At 40.2% G+C, this 27381-nt stretch overlaps 1 protein-coding gene across 12 annotated transcripts in view; it reads right to left on the bottom strand.

Moving 5' to 3' along the window:
- Nucleotides 1-27381, bottom strand: part of FANCC (FA complementation group C) — a 275913-nt gene that overhangs the window by 10491 nt on the left and 238041 nt on the right. For 11 of the 12 annotated variants that reach the window (XM_081802919.1, XM_081802917.1, XM_081802922.1 and 8 more), the window contains 5 exons: nucleotides 27024-27123; nucleotides 19291-19366; nucleotides 16756-16837; nucleotides 14320-14494; nucleotides 9873-10079 (listed from right to left, as the gene is read on the bottom strand). In XM_081802919.1, the coding sequence (XP_081659045.1) occupies nucleotides 9873-10079; nucleotides 14320-14494; nucleotides 16756-16837; nucleotides 19291-19366; nucleotides 27024-27123 (640 nt within the window). Of the gene's footprint in view, nucleotides 1-6508; nucleotides 6677-9872; nucleotides 10080-14319; nucleotides 14495-16755; nucleotides 16838-19290; nucleotides 19367-27023; nucleotides 27124-27381 lie in introns of all 12 variants that reach the window. The other variant, XR_014139961.1, reaches the window with a different exon arrangement.

Genomic DNA, 27381 nt, shown 5'->3' on the forward strand with positions numbered 1-27381 from the left:
CGGTGATGGGTATTAAGGAGGGCACGTACTGCATGGAGCACTGGGTGTTATACGAAAACAATGGATCGTGGATCACCACATCAAAAACCAATGATGTATTGTATGATGACTAACATAACATAATAAAATTAAAAAAAAAGAAGTTGTTTTCCTTCCTCTTCTGTATTTTTGGAATGGTTTGAGGAGAAGAGGTATTAACTTTTCTTTAAATGTTTGGAAGAATTCACCACTGAATCAGTCTGGTCATAGACTTTTGTTTTTTTGGGAGTTTTTGATAACTGATTCAATTTTATTACTAGTAATTGGTCTGTTCAGATTTTCTATTTCTTCCTGATTCAGTTTGGGAAGACCATATGTTTCTAGGAGTTTATCCATTTCTTCTAGGTTGTCCAGTTGGATCTCATGTAATTTTTCATAATAGTCTCATAATCCTTTGTATTTCTGTGGTTTTGGTTGTTACTTCTCCTCTTTCATTTCTGATTTTATTTAGGTCTTCTTTTTTTCTGCTTAAAGGTTTATCAATTTTGTCTATCTTTTCAAAGAACCAGCTCTTGTTTTCATTGATCCTTTAGTTTCTTTTCTTTTTTTGTCTCAATTTCACTTATTTCTGCTCTGAACTTTATTATTTCCTTCCTTACACTAACTTTGGGCTTTGTTCATTTTCTACCTCCTTTAGGTGTAAGGTCAGATTGAGATTTTTCTTGTTTCTTACAGTAGGCCTGTATTGCTATAAACTTCCCTCTCGGAACTGCTTTCACTGTATCCCCAAAATGTTGAACCATTGTTTTCATTTTGTCTCTATGCAGTTTTCTGATAGCCTCTTTGATTTCTTCATTGACCCACTGGTTCTTTAGTACCATGTTGTTTAGCCTCCATGTGTTTGGTTTTTTGTTTGTTTTTTCATTTTTTTCTTGTGATTGATTTCTAGTTTCATACTATAGTGTTTGGGAAAGATGCATGGTATGATTTCAGTCTTCTTAAATTTATTGAGATTTGTTTTGTGACCTAACATGTGATCTATCCTGGAGAATGTTCTGTGTGCACTTGAAAAGAATGTGCATTCTGGTGTTTTGGGGTATAACGTTCTGGGGTCAAAGACACTGTTTCCTTATTGATTTTCTGCCTGGATGATCTAGTCATTGGTATAAGTGGGGGAAACCCTCTACTGTTATTGCATTACTGGCAATTTCCCCCTTTATATCTGTTCATATTTGCTTTATGTATTTAGGTGCTTCAATGTTGGGTGCATAGATATTTATAACTGTTATATCCTCTTGGTAGATTGATGCCTTTTCATTACATAATGCCCTTGTCTTTTGTTACAGTCTTTATTTTGAAGTCTATTTTGTCTGATATAAGTCTTGCTACTCTGCCTCTCTCTCTCTTTTTTGTTTCCATTTGCATGGAATATCTTTTTCCATCCCTTCACTTTCAGTCTTTATGTGTCTTTAGGTCTAAAGAGAGTCCCTTGTAGGCAGCATATACAGGTAGGTATGTATTGCCATTTTGTTCTTGTTTTCTGGTTGTTTTTGTAGTTCTTCTCTTTTCTTTTTTTAAAGATTTTATATATCTATTTGAGAGAGACAGAGCATGAGCAGAGAGAGGGAGAAGCAGACTCCCTGGAAGCAGGAAGCCTGATGCGGGGCTTAATCCCAGGACTCCGAGATCATGACCTGAGCCAAAGACAGACGCCCAACCGACTGAGCCACCCAGGCGCCTGGAGTTCTTTTCTTTCATTTCATCTCTTGTTCTCTTTCCTTATGATTGATGGCTTTCTTTAGTGTTATGCTTGGCTTTCTTTCTCTTTATTTTTGTATATCTATTATAAGTTTTTGGTTAGTGACCATCATGAGGTTCATATGTAACATTCTAATTATATAGCAGACTACATTAAGTTGATAGTCACTTAAGTTTGAACACATTCTAAAAGAACTTCAGTTTTACCTTCCCACCCAATGTAATATATACTACTACTTTTTGCTACATATGTCTCTTAACCATACTAGCTTGATAAGTGATTGCTCTACTATCTTTACTATGTGTTTCTTTTTACTCATGAAATTTTTTCCTTTTATAATTTTCTTGCTTGCAATTATGGCCTTTTCTTTTCCACTAAGAGAATTCCATTTAACATTTTTTGTAAGACTGGTTTAGTGAGGATGAACTCCTTTGACTTTTGTTTATCTAGAAAACTATCTCTCTTTCAATTCTGAATGATAATCTTGCCAAGAGAGTATTCCTCCTTGTATTTTTTTTCCCCATTCATCCCTTTAAGTCCCTCATATGTTACTAGTTGGTTCTCTCTTTCTGCTTTTAAAATTCTCTCTTTCATCTTTAATCTCTGACATGTTACTTATTACATGTCATGGTGTAGACCTCCTTAAGTTCATCTTGTTTGAACTTCATCTGTGCTTCCTGAACCTGGATGTCTCTTTCTTTCCCCAGGCTAGTGAAGTTTTCAGCTATTATTTCTTCAAATAAGTTTTCCGACCCTTTCTCTTTTCTTCTCTGGGACCCCTATTAATGCAAATGTTTGTTCACTTAATGTTGTCCAAGACACCCTCCCCTTAACCTCATTTTTAAAAATCCTTTTTTTCTGCTCAGCTTGGGTGTTTTTCCATTACTCTGTCTTTCAGATCATTGATCCATTCTTCTGCATCCTCTAATCTGTTGATTCCCTCTAGTGTATTTTTCATTTCAGTTATTGTATTCTTCATCTCTTGATTGATTCATTTTTATATTTTCTATCTCTTTGTTAAAGTTCTCAGTAAGTTCAGCCACTCTTCATTCTGTTGAGTATCTTTATGATCATTACTTTGAACTCTTTGTAACAGGTAGATTGGTTATCTCCATTTCATTCAGTTTTTTTTTTCCTGAGGTTTTGTGCTTTTTCTTTTGTTTGGAGCATATTCCTCTGTCTCTTCATTTTGCCTGACTTTCAGTGTTTGTTTCTATGAATTCAGTGGTACAGTTACTTCTCCTATACTTGAAAGAATGGTCATCTTCTGTGTAGACTGTGTGTGCCTGGTGACTTTGACTAGATGCCTGGATCTGTGTCTGGTGTTGGTTGGGGGTCCCAGGATGCTCTGTGCAAGGGGCCCGTGATGGGACAGCAGAGGCCAAGTGAATGCTGACCAGGGCTGTCCTGGTCTGCACTGTGCTGGGTGGGAAGGCTTGGGCTAGTATAGACTAGAGGCCCAGGCTCACTGAGGTGATAGGCTGGCTGGGGCACCTGGACCCTGCTCCCGTCCATTCTATTAAGGTGGGGGGGAATATAAACCATGGTGCTTGCCCAGCCCTTTGATCTGGAGAGAGTCTGCCCCTGCCCAATGACTGGAAAGGTTCTAGGGATGGATCCTTTATATTCTAGTCGTTCTTTTAAATTACATTTTTCTGTTCCCCAGGGTGTCTGGAACTGTGTGGGCTAGAGGCATGGGGCTTGCTGAGGTGGCAGGCTGGCTTTGGTGCCCAGACCCGGCTCATGTCTGTGCTATGAAGGTGAAGGAAGAACATAAATCATGGTGTTCACCAGCCCCTCTAACCCAAAGAATTGCAGCAGCTCTCCCATTGTTCAGAAGGGCTCTAGGGCTGATTCCTTTATAATTTTAAACCAAGGCTTTTTTTTCTGTGCCCCAGGGCAGACAAATCTACTCATGGTCTCTCAGTACTATCCCTCTCCACTGTAGTTGGGGATTTCCCTTCATTACCGTTGTCTCCATCTTTCTTGCCATTCTGTATGTGGTCTATCTTCTGTTGTGCAGAAGCTGTTCAGTCAGCCCTCAGTTCTTCAGGAGGAATTGTTCTATAAATAGGCATAGATTCGGTGTGTCCACGGAAATAGGTGAGTTCAGCATCTTCCTACATTGCCATCTTGGACCAGAATTCATGACTTAATTATTTTATAACTGGAAGTTTGTACCTCTTAATCCCCTTCACCTGTTTTACCTCCCCCACCCCCAACAACCACCACTCTGGTAACTATCAATTTGTTCTATCTATATTTGTTTCCATTTTATTTTACTTTTTCATTTGTTTTGTTTTTAAGTTTTCTTATTTTTTTTTAAATAGTTAAGGACATTTTAATTTTATCTATCTACTTTAAGTAAGCTCTATGTGGGGCTTGAACTCATGACCCCAAGATCAAACGTCACATGCTCTGTCAACTGAGCCAGCCAGGTACCCCTGTTTTGTTTTTTAGATTCCACATATAAGTGAAATCATATGGCATTTATATTTCTCTTTTATTTATTATTATTATTTTTTAAAAATCCTTCTCTTTCTTATTTCACTTAGCCAAATACCCTCAAGGTCTATCCATGTTGTGGCAAATGGCAAGATTTCATTTTTTTCTTTTCATTTTTTATGGCTGAGTAATATTCCATATATATTCCACAAACTTTTTAGCCTTTCATGTACTGATAGACACTTAGGTTGCTTCCATATCTTGGCTATTATAAATAATGCTACAATGAACATAGGGCTGCATATGGTCTTTTTGAATTGGTGTTTTCGTTTTCTTCAGATAAATACCTAGAAATAGAATTGCTGGATCATAAGTAGTTGTATTTTTAATTTTTTGAGGGACTTCCATATTGTTTTCTATAGTGGCTGCACCAATTTACATTCCCATCTGTAGTGTATAAGGTTCTCTTTTCTCCACATTCCTGTCAACACTTACTTTGTGTCTTTTTGATAATAGCCCATCTGACAGGTGTGAGGTGATAGGTGTCTGTGGTTTTGATTTCTGGTTCCCTGATGGCTAGTCATGATGAGCATCTTTTCAAGCATCTCTTGGTCATCTGTATTTCTTTGGAACAAATGTCTGTTTAAGTCCTCTGCCCATTTTTTAATCAGGTTTTTTTTTTTTTTTAGGTTAAGTTCTTTATATATTTTGGATATTAACCCCTTATCAGATGTATGATTTGCAAATATCTCCTCCCATTCAATAGGTTATGTTTTCATTTTGTTGATGGTTTCCCTCACCGTGCAAAATCTTTTTAGTTTGATGTAATCAATTTATTTTATTTTAGCTTTTGTTGCCCTTGTTTGAGGAGACTGGTTCAAAAAAATATTGCTAAGATTGATGTTGAAGAGCTTACTGCCTATGTTTTTTCTTCTAGGAGTTTTATGCTTTTAGGTCTTATATTCAAGTCTTTAATCCATTTTGAATTTACTTTTGTAAAGATAGTGGTCCAGTTTTCCCAGCACCATTTATTAAGTGTCTTTTCCCCATTGTATATTCTTGCCTCCATTCTTATAGATTAACCATATATGTATGGATTTATTTCTGGACGCTCTATTCCATTGATCTCTATGTCTGTTTTGTGCCAATACCATACTGTTTTGATTATGATAGCCTTGTAGTAATATTTGAAATCAGGGCATGTGTTACCTCCACCTTTGTTCTTTCTCAAGACTGCTTTGGCTATTTGGGATCTTTTGTGGTTCCATACAAAATTTAGATTTCTTTGTTCTAATCTGTGAAAGATGCCATTGGTATTTTGGTGGGTGGCTCAGTTGTTAAGTGTCTGCCTTCAGCTCAGGTCATGATCCCGGGGTCCTGGGATCGAGCCTGCACTGGACTCCCTACTTCGTGGGAAGCCTGCTTCTCCCTCTCCCAATGTTTTCTTAATTTCGCCTTCTGATGCTTCATGATTAGTGTATAGAAATGTAAACCATTTCTGTATGGTAATTTTGTATCCTGTGACTTTACTAAATTCATTTATTAGTTCTAATAGTTTTTTGGTGGAGTCTTTAGGGTTTTCTAAATATAGTACTATGTCATCTGCAAATAGTGACAGTTTTATTTCTTCCTTACCAATTTGGATGCTTTTTTTCTTGTCTGATTGCTATGGTTAGGACCTCCAGTGATATGTTGAATAAAAGTGGTCAGAGTAGCATCCTTGTCGTGTTCCTGATCTTAGAGAAAAAGCTTTCATCCTTTTTTCACCATTGAGTATAATGTTAGCTGTGGGTTTGTCATATATGGCCCCTATTATTTTGAGGTACATTCCTTCTATACCCACTCTGTTGAGAGTTTTTATCATAAATGGATGTTTAGTTTTGTCAGATGCTTTTCTGCATCTATTGAGATGATCATATGACTTTGGTTTATGAATATTTTGTTGAGGACTTCTGCATGTATGTTCATCAGGGATTTTGGCCTATAGTTTTTTATGTGTGTGTGGTGTCCTTATCTGATTTTGGTGGCCTCACAAATATGTTTGAAAGCATTCCTTCCTCTTCAATTTTTTGGAATAATTTGAGGATAGTCATTAACTCTTATTTATTTATTTATTTATTTCCAGAGAGTGAATGGGGAAGGGGCAGAGGGAGAGGGAGAGAGAGAATATTAAGCAGGCTCTGCACCCAGCATGGAGCCCAATGCAGGGCTTGATCTCACGACCCTGACATCATGACCTGAGCTGAAATCAAGAGTTGGTCGCTTAATCAACTGAGCCACCCAGGCGCCCCATTAGTTCTTCTTTAAATGTTTGGTAGAATTCACCTGTGAAGCTGTCTCGTCCTGGAATTTTGTCTTTTGGGAGTTTTAAAATAACTGATTCAATATCATTACTTATAATGAGTCTACTCAGATTTTCTATTTCTTCATGACTCAGTCTTGGATGGTTGCTTGTTTCTAGGAATTTATCCCGTTTCTTCTAGGTTTTCCAACCTGCCCGGGGAAGGGAGCAATTTATTAGTGTATAGTTGTTTGTAGTAATCTCTTATGATCCTTTGTATTTCTGTGATTTCAGCTGTAATTTCTTTCATTTCTGATTTTATTTCAGCCCTCTCTTTTTTTCTTGATGATTCTGGCTGGAGATTTTCAATTTTATCTTTTTAAAGAACCAGGTTTTAGTTTCATTTATCTTTTCGTGTGTGTGTGTGTGTGTGTGTGTGTGTGTGTGTGTGTGTGTGTGTATGTGTGGTCCCTCTTCCATTTATTTCTGCTCTGATCTTTATTATTCCCTTACTTCTACTAACTTTGGGCTTTGTTCTTCTCTTTGTAGTTTCTTTAGATATAAAGGTATAAAGTTAGGTGGTTTATTTGGGATTTCCTATTTCTTGAGGTGGGCCTGTATTGCTATGAACTGCTCTTTCAACTGCTTTTGCTGTGTGTCATAAATTTTGGAAAGCTGTTCCCATTTTCTTTTTTTTTTTTTAAGATTTTATTTATTTATTTGAGAGAGAGAGAGAGTGAGCACGAGAGGGGGGAGCGGGAGAGGGAGAAGCAGACTCCCCGCTGAGCAGGGAGCCTGATGCGGGACTCGATCCCGGGACTCCAGGATCATGACCTGAGCTGAAGGCAGTCGCCCAACCAACTGAGCCACCCAGGCGCCCAAGCTGTTCCCATTTTCATTTGTCTCACGGTATTTCATTTGTCTCAGGTGACAAAAATGCCTCCAACACGTTCATGATTCAAAAGTGCCTGTTGCTGACTTTTTGAAATAACTGAGTAGGTATTTTGTTGAATGTCCCTCAATTGGGGCTTGTCAATTACTTTTCTCAATATTAGACTGGGGCTACAGGTTTTGGGGAGGAAGACCACAGAAGTGCCACTTTCATCACAATATACTAAGGGTATCTACAGTCAATACGACTTATCACTGTTCCTGTTGACTTTGATCACTTGGCTGAGGTAGTGGCTGAAAAGCGACTATTATAACTTATACCTGGCCAGAGATAAAACGTTAGTTGGTACTGAGGTCTATGGACACATGGACATTTTTTAGCTCTCACCTATGAAGTTCATCCACCCTAAACAGACTTGAAATAAAGTGAGGTATGCGCTGTATAAAACGATACAATAGATTTTGTGCTGGGGTGGGCCCTGAGGAGATGGCACCTAGCATGTGTTAACAGGTGAGTCCTCTTCTGCTCTTGGCAATGCCCAAGCTCTTGAGAGGCCTTCTGTCTGAACACGAGAGGCAGGACTGACAGGCTGGCTGCTGTGGCCTGCCTGCTCAATGCTGACTATTCTACTAGGACTGAGGAGAACCTCCTGAGTGCTGGCTTCTGAGGTTCTTGGCAGTCCCACTTATCACTGGGACTCCCCTCATATTCACATTCAAACAGAACCTGCCCGGGGAAGGGAGCAAGAGGGGGTTTTCTGGGTGCTGAGACCATTCTTTTCTTGATTTGGTTGCTGGCTGCATAGTTATTTTTGGTTTATGAACATTAATCAAGCTGTACATTTTCTGCATGTATATTATATGTTAATAAAAAATAAAAACAAAAGCAAGTAAAAATTCTAAGAGCCAGCTTGTGGATGCTTTTTAAATTTGCTCTTTTATCCATTTTTAAGTGGACAATTCATTGGCATGAAGTAAATTCATAGTACTGTACAACCATCACTAACCATCACTATTATCCATTTCCAGAACTTTTTTTTTTTTATCCCAGTCAAGCTCTCCATCCCTTTCCCCTGCCCAGCTTTTGGTAACTTCTATTCTACTTTTTGTCTCTATAAATTTGCTATTCTAGGTACCTCATATAAGTGAATCATACAGTACGTGTCCTTTTGTGTCTTGCTTATTTCAGCATAATGTCCTCAAGGTTCATCCATTTGGTAGCATGTATTAGAACTTCATTCATTTGTAGGGCTTAAAAATATCCCACTGTATGTACCGACCACACTTTATTTATCCATTTATCTGCTGATGGACACTTGGGTTGTTGTGCATATTGGCTATTGTGCATAATGCCACTGTGAACAGGGGTGGCTAAGTGTCTGTTTAATTCTATAAATTCTTTTACAGAGAAACAGAATTGCCAGATCATATGGTAATTCTGGTTAACTTTTTCAGGAACCATCAAACTCTTCCACAGTGGCTGTATAATTTTAATATTCCCCAATGGAAATATATGAGACTTCCAATTTCTTTTTCCTTTTTTTGAGAGTTCCAATTTCTCTACATCCTCACCAATACTTGTTCTTTTCCATTTTGTTTTGTTTATAATAGCCATCCTAGTGGGTGTGGAGTATGACCTCATTCTGGGTTTTGATTTGCACTTCCCTAATGGCTAATACTGTTGAGCATTTTTTCACATGTTTGATGGCCACCTGTATATCTTCTTTGGAGAAATGTCAATTCTAATCTGTTTTGACCTTTGATCAAATCTGATCTGACCTTTGATTTAGATTTTTTTCTATTGCTAAGGTGTAAGAATTCCTAATATATTGTGGATACTAAACCCTTATCAGATATATGATTTCCAAATGTTTTCTTCCCATTCCATGTCTTTTCACTGTCTTACTAATATCTTATGATGAACAAGAGATTTTTAATTTTGATGAAGTTCAATTTATCTACTTGTTGTTGTTGCCTGTGCCTTTGGTGACATTATCCAAGAAGTCACTGCCTAAGCCAATGCCATGAATAATACTCACTTTTGACTTGGACCATTCTTTATCTCTCATGTCAGCTGGGTTTCAGGAAGGAATTCACTGTAATTAGCAAACATTTTTTTTTTTTTAATTAACAAACAAAACTCTTTGGATTGCTACAGTGAACACACCTCACTGAAGTCTTGGTCCTCTTCGTGAGGAAGGGAGTCATGCAATGTAGCTAAAAGAATAAGTACATGAGGACACAGAAGAACTAGCTTTGGCTATGGGCCCTGGCAGCAAGCTGTGACCTAGAAGAAGTCACCTCCTTTCTCTGAGCCTCCATTTTCTCTTCCATGTCATGAAAGTGTTGCGAGGGGTAGGCTCTGGGGTCCCAACTGTCAATTTCATTGCCTGTCCTTCCATGTTTGGATAGCACCCTGGTACACATACTCGTCAAAGGCCAGACCCTTGGGCAGACAATCCACCTCTTCCCTGGAATGTGAGTGAGACTTAGCATGCTAGAAAAGGGGAGACTTACAAGGGTGATGACTTCCCGGGCAATCACATGGCCGCCAGGAGCCCAGAGCAGGAAGTTCAGGATGAGGCGCCTGATCAGCTGTTGACACAAAGGTGGTCTGGGGTCTCTGTCTCGGCTCTCTGCAGCTGCTGCCTGCAGATCCTTGGCTGAGAGAGTCGGACTTCTGAACAGCTTCTTGAGGTGGCCGAGCACTGCCTTTACCTCTATCTGGGAAGTATAATTTCAAAGGTGAGATATTAGGGAAGAATCAACACAAGCATAATTCTAGGACTGATTTGGGACTTTGAAGCAACCCCCAGAAAGACGAGAGGACTGGCGCCCGAGGGAAGGCAGACAGAGGCGACTCATGTCTGAGCTTACACACTGCTCCACACAAACCCAAATGGGCGTAATGGAAATTTCTTGACTTTCTTTCGTCTTGCTCACTAAGCAGCCAAGGCACCATGCCAGGAATTGACCTTTTTTTTTTTTTTTTAAAGAAAGGAAATGGAGAAAAATCCTCAGCAGAATGTAGTCAGATTTTTATATTGTGGGAAAAAGAACAAAAAGCTCCTTGAAGACTCGCTCACTATCACAGCCACAAATCAATTAAAGCCCCATGCAACTGGACCTCCACTGAGCCAATGTTCTGATAAGAATGAGTTTGCCTTTTGCTATCTTTGAGGGGTGGAAACACACACACACACACACATACCACATTTGTTTTGTTTTAGACACAGGGACAGTCTGTTCATACATGTTTAAAGCCCAAGCAGAGGTCACAAGTCTGTGGAATCCACATAATAATGGTGATTGTTATAGGTCTGTGGGTTGTTTTTGCATAAAAAATACTTATTTCATGCTGAGACTTCTGCTTGCTAGAAGAATGGTATCAAGTTGTGACTTGGAAACAAAGAAAAAACTGAAAGCCATAGATCCAAAATGCCACATGGCACTCATGAACAGCTATGTTCCGTCATTTTCGGAAGAATACTTAGGCCTATTCTGAGAATTCCCATGACCAATTTTATGGATTTTGTGTGAGTCTTTTTTTTTTTTTTTTTCCTGGAAGTTAAGGCCTCATTCAATGAAGTCTGTCATAAACTCCAGTACACTAGGAGTGCTGTGTGAGCTATTCTGACCACAGTCCAAGACCGTGAGAAACTGCACCATGGGGCTCTTCCACGGAGAATGGCAGCATTCCAACAGGAGAGGGCTACTCTCTCACCACCTCCTCCTGTCAGCTGGGCCCAGCCTGCCCTCATCTGATGGCGTCTATGGGAGCCCAAGACCCTCCTCTCATCTAAATGGTGTGCAAAAATGTCAGAGCTTAGGAAGTTATGCCTTCATATCCATTTTGTTCTTGACTGAAGAAAATCTTCTTGATTTTCTACCCTTGTCCAGGACTCCCTAAGACTGGTCTTCTTCATCCCAGACCATCTTTCCTTTTAAATGCCTTCCATGTCCATAAGCTTCTACCTGACATGCCAAAACTTTTTTTTAATTTTTTTTTAAAGATTTTATTTATTTGACAGAGAGAGAGCGATCACAAGTAGGCAGACAGGGAGGCAAAGGGAGAGGGAGAAGTAGGCTGCCCGCTGAGTATGGACCATGCAGGGCTCGATCCCAGGACGCTGGGATCATGACCTGAGCAGAAGGCAGATGCTTAACCCACTGAGCCACCCAGGCGTCCCCCGACATGCCAAAACTTTAAATGCTTTTTCATTTGTTTTTAGGTAAAAGACATAAGCTTTCTATTCTAAGTAGTACTTTTTATCCTGCATTGTGAAAATTTACATATGCTCACTGCAGAAATTTAGAAAAAAGTATCTAACTCCACTACCCAAATAAAAGTTCTGATCTAACTTGATCTCAGGCTGGTCCTGCTCCATTTTCTCCAGGGGAGATGGAGGAAACCAGGTAGGTTCACATCCTTCTCATCTTTTTCCCATGCCTTGTGCAAACAGCACTCACTATGCACTATGTTTTCTTTGCGTTTTCACAATGCACTGTAAGCAATGTCATGTATCTATGACAGTCTTTGAGAACATGATTTTTCATGGCAGAATGCTAGTCCATGGTTAGAATATGTCACAATTTATTTAGTCAGTTCTTTACTATTCAAAGTTTAGGCCATTTGTCATGTCTGCAATTACAATAATGCTCATGTCTCATACATAAATCTTTGTATGGATCTCTAATTACTTCCCTAGGGTAATTCCTAGAGGTGGAATGACAAAGTTAGAGTATGAACCCTGGCCTAATTCTTAGGGATATACAAACACAGGCATTTTTTGTTTTTATCATGATCCAATTCAAAGTTAGCAAAAGAAGATGGACACTGGCTGGCAGTGAACACGGTCTGCAGAGAGAAGGGTGGGTCTTTGTGCGGCAGCTGCTCTTGCTTCCCTGCTACTGAACCTCAAGGGTGGTCAGGGGAGGGGGTGCTTCTAGCTACAGTATGCTATCAGGGCTGAGCGATTAACTGGATTTAATGACACCTTTTGTGGAAAAGGCACAGATGCTGTCAGGCTCATTCAAATCTCCCAATAATCACACGTTCAAAGGCAGCTCAAAGTTCGTTTCTCAAGTCACCCAACAGACCATCAAAGGGATTAAAGCTCAAAAAACCCAGGAGAGCGAGAGGCATGTCTTACTAGTTAAACTAGGAAAACTGGGCCCACTTGCTTCTCAGGATGTCACACACACCAGCACCTCAGGTTGGGCACCAAGGAGGAAGAAAGAAGCTTTGGGATCACAAACATGGAGTGTGGCTTCAATCACAAAACGAATAGCCACCTCTGACAGGATAGCTAAGAAGGAAGCGAACATGCTGGTGCTAAACTACTCTGAGTGTGCTAATCTAATTTTTTTAAAGATTTTATTTATTTATTTGAGAGAAAGCAAGAGAGAGCATGAGCTGTGGGGAGGGTCAGAGGGAGAGGGAGAAGCAGACTCCCTGCTGAGCAGGGAGCCCAATGTGGGGCTCGATTCCAGGACCCTGAGATCATGACCCGAGCTGAAGGCAGATGCCCAATCCAACTGAGCCACCCAGGTGCCCTAAGCTAATCTATTTTTATCCAGTATGCCTAAGCATCCCTGGAGTAAGAACTATGCACAGGTTTTATTAAAAAAAAAAAAAAAAAAAAAAGACCAAGTTAAGTATTAGAAAGACATGCCAATGCAGAACTTTCTAGAACTTACATTTTTGGGGGGGACAACTTATTTCTCTATAGTTCAAAAGTGAACCTCTGTTGGTTTCTATGATCGATATAGAATTTAACACATAACCTACCTACTTAGCTTATAAACAATCAAAGTATATATAACAGGGCTTTGGAAATCATGCATGTGCTACATGCAAGTGCTACATGCATTTTAACTACTACTATCATTAAAAATAAGGATTTCCCTTAATTAGTTTGATATTTTAAAAGGGAAATAGAAGGCTTTCTTTTTAATATACTAACCCTCAAATACATATGTGGATTATGATAATTTCTTTAAAATGTTCTATTTTTGATCCAAAATAATCACAAAATTTCCACTTTTTAAAATCCAAAACTCTTTTTTTCCTCTACCATGCAAGCCTTTAAACAAGTAAAATATACAGACATATCTGTACTAGTCCGCTTTTTTCCAACAATGGAAAACATCAAGCAAAAAGGAGCACTGCTCTCTACATAAAGAAACCTGCTCCCTTTAATTATTAAAATTAGCAAAAAGTTCTAGCTTTAGTTAAAGTTTTAAAAACCAACAAACAAATGTTTGCAAGGGAGGTGCCAATGTCTTTAATCAAAGCACTGCTTCCTGTAATCATTATACTCCACATAAAATAACAACTCTCTTTGCCATAGACAATCAGTCTAGTACTTAGCGGCTCTGTTATTTATGGAATGCCCAAGTCCTTTTTCAGAAGCTAAGGGGTTAATATCAGATTACTTTAGTAAGAGTTCTAAACAAAGCTGGTAATGTGAGGATTTGTTGACTGAGCCAAGAAAGCAGTAAGTCAAGACAGGCCGGGCTGCTGATCAGAGAGAGGACAGTGCTCCTCAGAAGAGCAGTCAGACTCCGCATAGCAAATGCTAGAGGACGTGGCCCCTGGGCCAGGAGCGTCTGTAAATGAGGGCAGAGGTGGCAGCTGAGCAAGAACAGATAAAACAATGTGGGGGACAGAAGGGCTATGCCTCATCTCCTCCATGCTTCCTGGGAAAGCAGAGTGGCAGGCTCCGGTCTCCAGTCAACTCTGTGAGGTAAGAAGACGTCTCCGACCACAAACTCAGCACCCGTGCACTCACTTATCTGGGTGGACATCGACATGCTTCCACAATGAACACAGTGAACACTCAGTGCTTAGGTGCCTGGGGGTTAGTGGAAGCCAAACCCACTACCGGGCCCCTTCCTGCAGCATCCTTTCTGATCCCGAGACGGACCCGGAGCACCACACAGAGTGGGCCCTGCCACCCACCATGGTCTGTGTTCTCTGCAGACTCCTGTCACGTGGGCTGTAGCTGAATGCCAAGAGCCACAGCAGGGCCTCAGGGGGTTCAGCTTCTGACATCACTAACTGCTCAGCCACGATATCAGCCCATCCTCCAAAGTGAATGAACAAAAACCAGCACTCAAAGGGGCCTCCGTAGGACCTGGAACAGAATCAAAACACATGGCAGCCCGGCAACTTGATTTCTCTTTTTGGTTCTTAAAGCAACTGTAATGTTTGCAAATGGTTGGCTTGAATTGTTCTTATGCACTGAAGTACAACTTGCAAGGAATACAAGTTACACCCAGAAAAGTAGCTCACTATGCCATGCTGAACTCATCACAGGGCCATCAAAGGCAGGTCTTTCAAAACCCCATGTGCCCTGAGGACTTCAGACATTTAAATCTTTATATCCAAGGACCATGATGAGTACAGGACTTTGACAAAGAAAGATTCTGGACCATGACCAACAGGAATGCTACAAGATGAGAACCTGCAGGCACCCCTTCGCTTTCTGCCTGGCCTGCACAGCTGGGCTGCCATGGAAAGTGGGGGCCCCCCAGCCATTATGCAGCCACCCAGAGAGCTCCAGAGCAAGAAATGAGGGGGCTCCCGGGGGTCCAGATGGAGACCAGAGAAGGGATGCAGACAGAAACATGCACGGTTTCCTTCTGACAAAACACAAGGTTCTGGTCAGTATTCTGGTAATTATGAATTTTTAATGGGCTGCATACTGTATTCTTTCCTGTCATCACGTATATGCCCAAGCTGAAAAGCTAGAAGCTTTTGTGAAGCTATCCTTCTGTCATGCTGGGAACTGAGAGGTGTGCTGGTTGTTTAAAGGGAAGACTCCAGTCAAGGAAAGGATCCATTAATATGCACAGTGACAGTGTCAGCAGCTTAATATCTCCCCTGGAGAAAATGGAGCAGACTGGCCTGAGATCAAGTTAGATCAGAACTTTCCTTCTGAACCAGGGAAGCTCCTGGAACAGGAGAGTTCTAGGCCTCTCTTGGTTTAATCTGGGCCCAAGTGATTAAATGTTTTGAAATCTAGCTTCTGGACAGTGGAGAGAAAAGAAAAAAGGAGGGTATTTATCTTATTTGTCCCACAGGAGGGAGAAGAGGTGCTCTGTGGGATGCATCAGTGGTGGGCTGGGTTATGATGTCTCAAAAGCAAAGGACAAGCTCCACAGGGTTTCTCCCCTACAGACCTCCCCTACAGACCTGAGCACCAGGGCCCTCTCACGCTCCCTGCTCACAGATGGGCATCACACCTGGATCAGAGCTCAGAGCTTGCCTTGCACAAATGGGCCTGGTCCTTCTTGCTGTTTTCTACCAATAACTGAGTATGTAAGGCAGTCCCAGTGGCTGGCTGAGAAAGCATCTAAACCTGCTCACCCACTCCTCCCTGCAGGTGGACCCTGAAATCTAATTAAGGCAGATCTAGGTTAAGTAGGAGTACTGTGAAGTTTTGGGTCTAGGTCCTGCTCTGCAACAGAGACAATCTGAAAGGATGCACATGGGGCTGACGGTGTTACAGGTTGTCAGTGAGTCCAATACTCTGATCCCTGCTTGGCTGCTAGTTCTTTTTGTCTCATTTATTGGTATGAATCTTGTTGAGGAGGGGTAGGTGAGTAACCGGCACAAAGCCTTCATCAGTGATCACGAACATAAGGAGGACCAAGTGGAATATGTGACGGCTCAGTGAGGAGATTACAGAGAATTTCAAAAGGGAATAGTGGCAAAAGGAACAAATAAAGACAGTCTTAGTAGGTTAGTATAGACAACAAATAAAATATTTGTACTCTACAAAAAAGTAAGTCAAGAGGAAGCTGAAGGGTGTTATGTCACAAAGAACTAAAAGCCTAAATGTGATTGCTTTTAGGAAAATAATGTATATGAGAGGATACTTAATATCAGGTTAGAAATTAATTTATATTAGAATGGATTTTCTAACTTTAGAAAAATATTAAAAAGAGGAGGAAAAGGGGCATTTTATCCTACTGTGCAGGAGAAGGTTAGAATTTCCTTCCGTAGAGAGTAAGAGGAAGGAGAAGACCAAGGGACCCAGACGGCACCACCCTTCTCCTTCTGCATGGCTGGGGGTGGGGGCGGCATGCGGGCACTGCTTTTTTTATAGTGTCTATTTTTCTTATTGTTATGCTTATATATTTCAAAATCCAATACCGGCCATTATTCAGGACAGTTTCTATACAAGGTATTTACATACGTACCTGTTGATTCTGAGCGATACATGCAGCTCGCTATGTGCTTCCTCTACTTCTCACTCAGTAAAGTGCTTACCTGTTTGGGGATGGTCACAGACCAGTAAAGGCCATCCCCCGTCAGCCCTCCATAAAGGGACGATCAGGATCAAGAGAAACCACTGTGATGCAGACCTACGAGTTGTCAGGATTTGCTTACCCGTGAGTCTGGTCTTCAACTATTTCTCTGAGCATTTCAGAAATATGTTTCAGTGGCTGGTGCCACAGTTCTTGTGGGATCTCTGTGGGTAGAGAGACAGACCAGAGGGAACTGAAGAAAAGTCAAACCTATCAGGATCATCTGCTGCTAAGACCAGAAGAGCTTTGGAAAAATGCCTTGTTTTTCCTGGTCCATGGGACCCATACCACTGGTCTCATGCTGTTCCCAGTTGATATCCATCCTTAGGCCTGGGAAGATCCTCAGTGTTACACAGAACTAACCTTCAATATATGGAAGGAGACAAACTGCAGCCTGCCCTAGGACTGGAAATGTTATGTTGCAGATACCCCAGGTTTTTTTCTTTTCTACCCTCCCCATCACTGACAATTCATGATTTCAAAGTACATGAAGATGGTAATAAAAGTCAACTGGGAACTAAGAATAGGTTGCCCAACTGTTTTTCTATGACTGTGATGAGTTCAGAATATGATTTCAGGTTTAAAGGAAAGGCCAGGAAAATAATACACAGATATCATACAAACAAATGTCCTTTCTTGAGTTAGTTTTTCTGGTTTCGTTATTATCCCATGGTTTTAGACACATCTGAACACGTATGTATCTGCAGTTCTACACAACATCTGACAAAGTTACCACATTTCCATGCAGTGATAGGCTCTGTAATTAAATACATCAGAAGATAATGTAAGCGACAGGGTAAGCACTGCTAATGACCCCACAAATGTCACGGGTTACAGGCTCGTACATTATCTTTCCCTCCTCTGAAATGCCCATAACTCTTGATTTGTAGCCTTTGAAGGCATGTTTCATTTTCTTCTTTGTATTAATTATTTAGATACTTATTTTATGTCCCCACCCTACTGTAGCTCTTGGATAGTCAGGGCTTGTAAGTGATCTATCTTTTATGCCCCACAGGACTTTACAGTGGACACAAAATCAATTTCTGATGAATAGAAGATTCTGCTATTAAAAAATACTTCAGGGGCACCTGGGTGGCTCAGTCGGTTAAGCATCTGCCTTCGGCTCAGGTCACAATCTCAGGGTCCTGGGATCGAGCCCCACATCGTGCTCCCTGCTCAGCAGGGAGTCTGCTTCTCCCTCTGCTCCTCCTTGTGTTCTTTCTTTCTCTGTCTCAGATAAATAAAGTCTTAAAAAAATACTTCAATTTGTGAACTTAACATTCATTTTTTCCCAAAAGTAATATGCTGAAAAGCAGAATAGGAGGAACTCCTGCTAAAATTCACTTATTTATTTTTGGACATAAATCTAGGACAGTCACATAAAGGAAAAGGTAAATGGCTGACTTCATGCCCAAGGTATCACCTTAGCCTTTTGTTTACAGATTTCCCAACTTAAAAAATAACAACTCCAGTATTTTTTCTGGAGCTCATTCAGCTTTGGCTGACCTCAGGCTTTGCTAATCTGACATAAGCTGTAAAGTGTACCCCTAGAAAGAGAAATGCTGACTTTTCTGTCTCGTTATCAAAGTTTTCCCATTGTGTTCCCACAGGGTAAGTTTCACAACACTGTTGACCCCAGGTCCCGCCAGCCTCATTACCACCTCTACCAATAGCACCTGAGAGGACAGGGTCAGATGGGTCACTTTGGGTGAGAACCTACATCTTTTAGAAAAGGGAAAAAGAACTGGATTTTGTAAAATGCTCTGAAACTTTGAATCATCTACTTTCCTTGAATGAATCAACTTACTCAAGTCTCAGGAAAAATGCAAGTAAAAATGGCATAAAAAGGAAATACTACTGGCTCTTTCCCTCTTCTTTTTCCTTCCCAGTTAAAATGCCTTCTTCTCTGGCACAGGCCACGCTGCGTCCGTGTGCTGCCTTTCCCTCAGATGCCAGGCTGCCACGGGGAAGGATGCCTTTATTCTCTATGCCTGAAACGTTGCCTAAACACAAGTTCCTACACACGCCAACAGGTCAACTCCAGTAAGGATGGAATCATCACTTCCCCAACTGGATGTGGCCAATGGAAGGCTGGCAAATGAGACCAGAGAAGGCCATGATCCAATACACTTACTGAATTCTTTCAAAAGTCTTCTTCCCTTGGCTCGGTTAGGAGAAATTTCCCCTAAATTTCCTAGGCTTTGTTCATCATTTTATCTTTCCTTCTGCAACAAGGGGCACAGAGTGGAAAGATGAAATACAAATAAACGTACTGTTTTAATCTTCCTCAGCCAAGTCTTGGCTTGATCCTGGCATTCAGGTGGATCTGGCCAGCACCAGTAGAAGCCCGTGTTATCCGGAGCAGACTATCAAAACTTAACGAGAGGCCTTTTTTTTTTTTCTTTCTTTTGGTAAGTGATGATAACTGGGAAGTCCAGAAAATTCTCATTTCAAAATCCCACAGAATGTGAGACCCCGAGAGCTTAAAGGGATGTTAGAGATGACCAAGTCCGTCTCCCCTGTTTTATACATAAGGGACTGGTAGGGAAGGGTCATTATTTGTCAGTGTTCTTTCTCAGAAATTATTTTAATATGGGTAGAATCAACTTTCACGTACCTTTCGGGTGTTGGAGCAGCACCATAATAAGAGATGGAGAAGCATAAGGAAAGTAGGTCTTGAATGTAAACTTCAGCTACAAGAGAATAAAAACTTCAAAACCACATGGACATTACGGTTGAAAGGGATATTAAGAAAGAACAAAATCTTGCATCATCTACCCCAAAAAGACCTACTAGTACTAACATGGTCAGAATGTTTTCTTAAACATTTATTTTTAAAAAATGCTTCCAATAACCTTGTAAATATGTACCCGAAAAATGAACCTTTTTGAAATCACCTTCTGGGGCTTAAAAAAATAAAGTTATGTTCCTGATGTCTTCATAGCAGTTCTTTACCTCACATGAACCCAATTATGCACATAAATCTCCTATTTAAGTGAGAGTTTCCAAAGCGGTTGTGAGATGTTAGGTATTCCAGCATGATTTTTTTTTTTTTTTTTTTTAAAGATTTTATTTGACAGAGAGAGAGAGACAGCGAGAGAGGGAACACAAGCAGGGGGAGTGGGAGAGTGAGAAGCAGGTTTCCTGCAGAGTAGGGAGCCCGACGTGGGGCTCGATCCCAGGACCCTGGGATCATGACCTGAGCTGAAGGCAGACGCTTAACGACTGAGCCACCCAGGTGCCCCTCCAGCATGATTTTTTAACAACAAAAAAAGCATGAAACAACAATGGTGCTTGCAACACTTTGAGGGCCAAAGCGCTACAGTTATTTATGCCCTCTGAAGGCAGAGTGGCTTTGAAGTATGTTTGTAAGAAATTAAAGGAAAATCTAGAAACAGTGAAGTGCTCGGGCTTTGATGAATTTTGGTAAATCTGTAAATCCATGTGACCATCATCCCAGTCAAAACAGAGAACATTTCTGTTACCCCAAAAACTTCATTTGTGGTTCCACCACTCCCCAGCAACCAATATTTTGATTTCCACAAGAGAGTTTCATTTTGCTTATTCTTGGATTTCATATGAATAGAATCATAGAGTTTGTATTCTTTTGTGTCTAATTTGGCTGAACATATTTTTTTTTCTTAGATTCTTCCATGTTACTCTGCTTGTTGAGTAGTTTGTTCTTCCAGTCTTTTCTTATTGCTTGAAATAATCATTGTATGAATATACCATAATGTTTATTCATTCCCCTATTGATGGGTATTTGGGTTGTTTTCAGTTTGGAGCTACTATGAAAAAAGTGTCAAATTAACATTCATATTTATGTCTTTTTGTGGACATGTGTTTTCATTTTTCTTGGGTAAATAGCACAGGAGAAGAATTACTGAGTAGACGCCTGTTTAACTTTATTAAGAAAATGCCTAAAAAAATAAAAAAAAAAAAAGCAAATGCCATGTAGTTTTCCAAAATGGTTGTACCATCTCACATTCCCACCAGCAATTTATGAGAATTCCAGTTGCTCCACACAGCAAACATTTGATATTGCCAATCATACTAATTTCAGCCATTCCAGTGGGTATGAAATGTCACCTCTTTATGCATTTACTATGCATCTTCTTGACAGCAAATAATGTTGAACAATTTTCATGTGTTTAGTGCCAACTTATGTATCTTTTTTGAAGTATGTATTCGTTTCTTTTCTACATTAAAAAAAACCTGAGTTGTTTCTTAGGGAGTAAGAGATCTTTATATATTCTGAACACAAGTTCTCTGTCAAACATATGTATTGAAAATATTTTCTCTCATGTGGTGGCTTGCCTTTTCACTTTCTTAACGAATCTACCAAAGAAAAGAAGCTTTTCATTCTGATGAAATCTATAATTTACCCAATTTTTCTTGTATGGTTTATGCTTTTTTTGCATCCATTGTAAGAAATCTTAGATTGTTCCAATGTAAAAAAAAGATACTCTCCTATATTTTCTTCTAGGAGCTTTATAGTTTTAGCATTTACGTTGAAGTCTATGATCTATCTCTAATTAATTTTTGTATTTTGTGAGGCAGAGGTTAGTTTTTTGCCATATAGATATCCAGCTGTTTCAGCACATCTGTTCAAAATGTTCCTTTCCCCATTGAATTGCCTTGGTGTCTCTGTCAACGACCAACTGACCATACACACACACACACACACACACACATATTTCTGGACTCTTCACTCTTCAGTTCTACCAATCTATCTATCCTTTTGCTGATACCTCACGGTCTTGATTACTGTAGCTTAAAGTCTTGAAATCAGGTAGTATGTGTCTGCTGGGGTTTGTCTTTTTTTTTGCATTTGTTTTTCAGAATTGTTCTGGCTATTGTTTTGGAATTTTATGGGTTCTCTCTTCACATATTTGAGTTTCTTAAAGCAATGTTCTGTAGTTTTCAGTGTAGAGGTCTTATACATCTTTTATTAAATTTACATCTAAGTATTATTATATATTTTTAAAGATTTATTTATTTATTTTGGGGGGGTAAAGAGAGAGCGTGGAGGCGAGGGGCGGAAGGAGAGGGAAACCAGACTCCGTGCTCAATACGGAGCTGAAGCAGGCCCTATCTCAGGACCCCAAGATCAGGACCTGAGCCGAAACCAAGAGCTGGACACCCAACTGACAGCGCCACCCAGATGCCCCTTAAGTATATGTAACTGTGCATTTGTCTTTCTCTCTTTACTTCTGTCAATTTTTGCTTCATGTATTTTGGAACTCTCTTATTAGGCACATATCCATCTATAATTGGTATTTCTCCTGATGACCTGACCATCGTGCCATTATAAAATGTCCCTCTTTTTATCTCTTGTCATACCCTGTCCTCAAGTCTACACCATCTGCTGCTAATAGCGCTGTACCAAATTTCTGTGATGATTACTTGTATAGCCTATCTTTCCTTTCTTTTACTTTACTCTATCTGTGTCTTTATAATTAGAATGGGTCTCTTGAAAACAACATACAGTTGGATCTTAGTTTATCCAATTTGACATTTGTGCCTTTTTACTAGCATATTTAGCTAATTTTTATTTAATTTTTATAATTAATGTGCCTGTTAGTATGTTTGGGTTTAAGTCTACCTTTTGATGTTAGTTTTCATTTGTCCCATTTATTTATTTTTTGTTTCTCTGGCAGCTCACAGCCCTGTCTTATGACACCTCAAGTCCATCAGATTGTGCCTTCAGTTCTGGGCACCTGTGACCCCACAAAACCCCCTCCCACTCCTCACATGAGAGACCTAAGGAGACGGTTAGCAGAAATCCCAATGTGGTTTCCTTTTTCAAGGCTTAAATCTCCTCCAGTTTCTATGTGCTTTTTTAGTGGCTCTCTAGTACCTTCAAATAGTTTTTAAACATATTTTGCTCAGAGTTTATAATTTTCATTAGGAGATTTAGTCTATTATTGGACTCTGCCATTGCTGGAACCAGAACCTGAACTGATTTGCTGTTTGTACTAAGCCATTAGGCAAGTTTAGAAAAAGTGGCTTGTTGTGGCAACACTAGTCCAACTGGGCACACTGATGGAACTGCACCGTGCTTGCCAAATACAACAAGGGTGAGAGGAAAGGATAAAAAGAGAATGCGAAGCACTGAAGATAAGTATTTCTGACAATGGGAAAGAATGTGGATGAATGGGATTTCTCATAAACTGTTGGGGGGAATATAAATTGGTACATCCACATATGAAAACAATTTGGCAGTATCTACAGAAGCTAAATCTTTGCATACCTAATAACCAGCACTTCCACTCCTATATATATATATATCCCAGAATGTTCAGGGAAACCCTATCTCTAAAAGAAAACAAAATCTGGAGACAACCCAGAGGCCTACCACCACTTTCCCAACAGAGTGCTATATACAGCAACACCCCACCGTGGCCACACACGACATAGAGCAATCTTGGTGAGTGGGAAAAGCAAGGCTCAAAAGACTGCACACAGTATGCTACTCTTGTTTGTTGTTTGTTTTATGAAGTGCAAAAAAGTAAAGAATACATGGGTTAGGAAATCCCATATATGTGATTACATTATTTTCAGGAAAAGCAAAGGAATGATAAACATAAACTCAGAACAGTGGCTACATGGGGGAGACAGGCAAGGCTGTAAGACAGAGACAGGCTATACGGATACATGTAAATTATTGTTACCAGTCCAAGTCTCATTTGGATATCAGATTCATAAATATTCGTTTTATTAAGAATAAATGCATGACGGGTGCCTGGGTGGCTCAGTTGTTAAGCGTCTGCCTTTGGCTCAGGTCATGATCCCAGAGTCCTGGGATCGAGTCCCACATCGGGCTCCCTGCTCGGCTGGAAGCCTGCTTCTCCCTCTCCCACTCCCCCTGCTTGTGTTCTTGATCTCGCTATCTCTGTCTCTGTCAAATAAATAAAATCTTTAAAAAAATAAGAAAAGAATAAATGCATGAATGAATGAATAAAACACAGAAAGGAAAGAGTGTTATGCATGGATCACACAGGACACAGGGTGTTATGCATTAAGGATTATGAGTAATCTAAAAATGGGCACTCAAGAAGGCAGGAGATCAATGATGAGAAATGGCCGTCGATTAAAAAGGCAGGCAATCAGGAATAGTCCTACAAAGAGAAATGACATAATATATGTATATGAAGGCCTGTGCAAAGATAAGAGGTTATTGCCCTCTTATTCTGAGACCAAAGTCAGGGCAATGAATTCTTCTTTCTTTTTTGGATCCCTGCCTTGCTTTCCACTGGGACTCAGTGTGTACCCCTCCATACCGCCAGACCAGTGTAGCCTAAGCAGGGTGATATTCTAAAAGGAAAGCAACAAAAATAGAAAAGAAAAGCAACAGAAATAGAACAAACAATCTTAAAATCTGTATGGAACCACGAAAGACCCTGAACAGCCAAAGCAATCTTGAGAAAGAAGAACAAAGCTAGAGTCAGCAGACCCTCTGATTTCAAACCTTATTATAAACCTATAGTAATCAAAACAGTATTGTACTGGCATAAAAACAGACCCACAGATCAACAGAACAGAGAGCCCAGAAATAAACCCACACATACATGGTCAAGGAGCCAAGAATATACAAAGGGGAAAGGACAGTCTCTACAATTAATGGTGCTGGGAAAACTGGACAGCCACATGTAAAAGAATGAAACTGGACCACTATCTTAACAACATATACAAAAAATAAACTCAAAATAGATTGAAAATAGACTGAAACCATAAAACTCCTAGAAGAAAACACAGGTGGGAAGTTCCTCAACAATGGTCTTGGTGATGATTTTTGTATCTGATTCCAAAAGCAAAGAGAACCAAAGTGAAACTAAGTAAGTGAACTACATCAAACTAAAGAGCTTCTGTACAGCAAAAGAAACCATGAACAGAATGAAAAGGCAACTACCAAATAGGAGAAAATATTTGCAAATCATGTATCTGATAAGGGGTTAATATCCAAAATATATAAAGAATTCATTAAAATTCAATACAAAAAAAATCTGATTAAAAAAATGGGCAGAAAATATGAATAGACATTTTTCCAAAGAAGACCTACAGATGGCCAACAGGTACATGAAAAGGTGTTCAACGTCACTCATCATCAGGGAAATACAGATCAAAACCACAACAAGGAATCGCTTCACATCCGTTAGAAGAGCTAATATCAAAAAGACAAGAAATAACAAGTGTTGGCAAGGATATGGAAAAAAAGGAACCCTAGTGCCCTGTTGGTGGGAATGTAAATTGGTGCAGACACTCTGGAAAGCAGTATGGAGGTTCCTTGAAAAATTAAAAATAGAACTACCAAATGATCCAGTATCCCACTACTGGGCATTTACCCAATGAAAATGAAAACACTAACTCAAAAAGATAGTTAATTAACTATACCCCCTATGTTTACTGTAGCATTGTTTACAGTAGCAATGACATGAAAACAACCTAAGTGTCCATTGATGGATGAATGGATAAAGAAAATGCGGTCTATGTATATACAATGGACGATTATTCAGCTGTTAAAAAAGGTGCTATCTTGCCATTTGCAACAACATGGATGGAACTTGAGGGCATTATCCTAAGTGAAGTAAGTCAGACAGAGAAAGATAAATACTATATGATATCACTTATATGTAGAATCAAGAAACAAATCAAAGCAAAACACCCCTTGAGCTCACAGATACAGAGAACAGACTGGTGGTTGCCAGAGGCAGGCTGGGGAGTGGGAGAAATGAGTGAAGGGGATCAAAAGGTACAAACACTTCCAGTTATAAAATAAATAAGTCTCATGGATGTAACATACAGCATAGTGACTACAGTTAATAACACTGTATTGCATATCCAAAATCTGCTAAGAGAGTAGATCTTAATAGTTGTCACTACAAGAAAAAAAATTCTGTGACTTTGTGGTGACAGATGTTAACTAGACTTACTGTAACATTTCACAATATATACAAATATTGAATCATTATGTTGTACACTTGAACCCGGTATTTGTTAATTAGACCTCAATAAAAAAAAATAAGAATAGACAAATGACTCAAAAGCAACCGCAACTCCAGTCCGAATCCGCAGTGCCCAAGACCAACAGCCAGGAGCAAGGCTGATAAGAAAAACACACTTCAGCTAATGCTTTCACCAGTGTCTTCAGCCCCAGCCTAGGTGTTGTTCAGGAGTCAAGGGGGCAGGTTTTCTAGAGGCTGGTTCCTAACTGGGAATACAAAAAATGCACAAGGGAGGATAAAAGATATTTACAGTTATGCCTCAAAATGGGTGTGAGGGCCAACCAATGCCTTTCAGCAGAGCTCTCCTCCTGAATTCCAGGCTGGGTACCACTGAAACGTGGTTTGCTACAGTCTATTTAACCTCCCTAGGGAAAAAGGATGGGAGAAAACACATCATAAATACTTATGATTGCCTTAAAAAGCGGAAACATCTGCTAAAACCTGAGAGATTTCTTTGGTGCAGGGGTGTGTGGGATTGTAGCAGGTAACAGTCACACAGCACTGCTCTCTTCAGTCAGGCTGTGGAAAGCATGGTGAGGGACCATGGCCTACTTCCTGGGAAGCTGCAGTGGACCCAGGCGCCCAGACAGGCAAGGCCCCACACATAGTATAGGGCAGTTAAAGTGCCCAACAGTGAAAGCTCTGGTGGGAACGCTTCCTGTTTCACCAGGTCCCTCTAATCAGTCCCCGGCCCTTGGCAGGGCTTGTCTGGCTTCTGCTGATGGGGCCCCACAGTACAAGTCTTCCTACAGCCCTCACGCCTGGCTTCTCGCTCGCTGATTGTGTCCAACTCGCACTTCTTGGTCACTGCCACTCCTAGCTGCTTCTCTACAATGATTCAAATCTCTCCTTGTCACTTTTACTGGCTCCTTTCTCTCCTGGAACCCAATTCACATTTGGGTCTCTCCTAGCTAGGCAAGGAAACTCTAATAATGAAGAATGCCCAGCACTCCTTTGTAATATGTGGCATTCCTTCTTAGCACCTGCCATATAGACTCCAGAATGCCTGGGTAGGGCGGAGGCCCGCTTGGCAGACAGCATGTAACACAGGCGCTGGAAAATGCCTCCTCCAGGGTGGCACGTGCTGGCATGAGAGTCTTCTTACACAAGAGCAGGTAAATGCTTCTAGGTACCAGGGCACAGGGCAGACAGAAACTATCCTGATTTATTTTCAACTAAAATGGTTTTACCTTTGCTGGGGCATTCATTTGGAAGCTTTCTTCATAAGCAAAACAGTTTATCAAAATTACTAAAAATAAAGTGCTCCTTCCTGGTGATTAGCTAGATACTCTTAACAGCCTTTTTTGTCTTTGGGGGAATGAGTAATATATGCAATATAACAAACCTGCTTGTTTTTTTTTTCCAGAGCTTCCACAAAGCACCATGTAAACACTTGAATAGCAGCTAGTACTTCTGGGGCTCCGTCGGTTTCCAGAAGTGCACACCTGAGCAATGCAAAGCCAGATTACACCACACGTAATGATTAATCTGGCAAACACGTGAGCCTGAATTGTAAAAGGAAAGAGTGGAAACGTTCTTTTTGTGCCATAAGCTTCAGCAGTATCTTAGCTCATCAGATTTCAGTCCTCGTGTGAAAGTAGGAGAAATCTCACTCCTTTTCTAAATACTTCCATTAAAATAGCAATCGGCGGAGCTTCCTTTCTTGGTTTTTAAATTATTAAGCACTGCATATCCCTTCCACA

Source organism: Leptonychotes weddellii, chromosome 14 (assembly GCF_054177405.1).
Source record: "Leptonychotes weddellii isolate Sample4059 chromosome 14, ASM5417740v2, whole genome shotgun sequence".
Classification (NCBI taxonomy): Eukaryota; Metazoa; Chordata; class Mammalia; order Carnivora; family Phocidae; genus Leptonychotes; species Leptonychotes weddellii.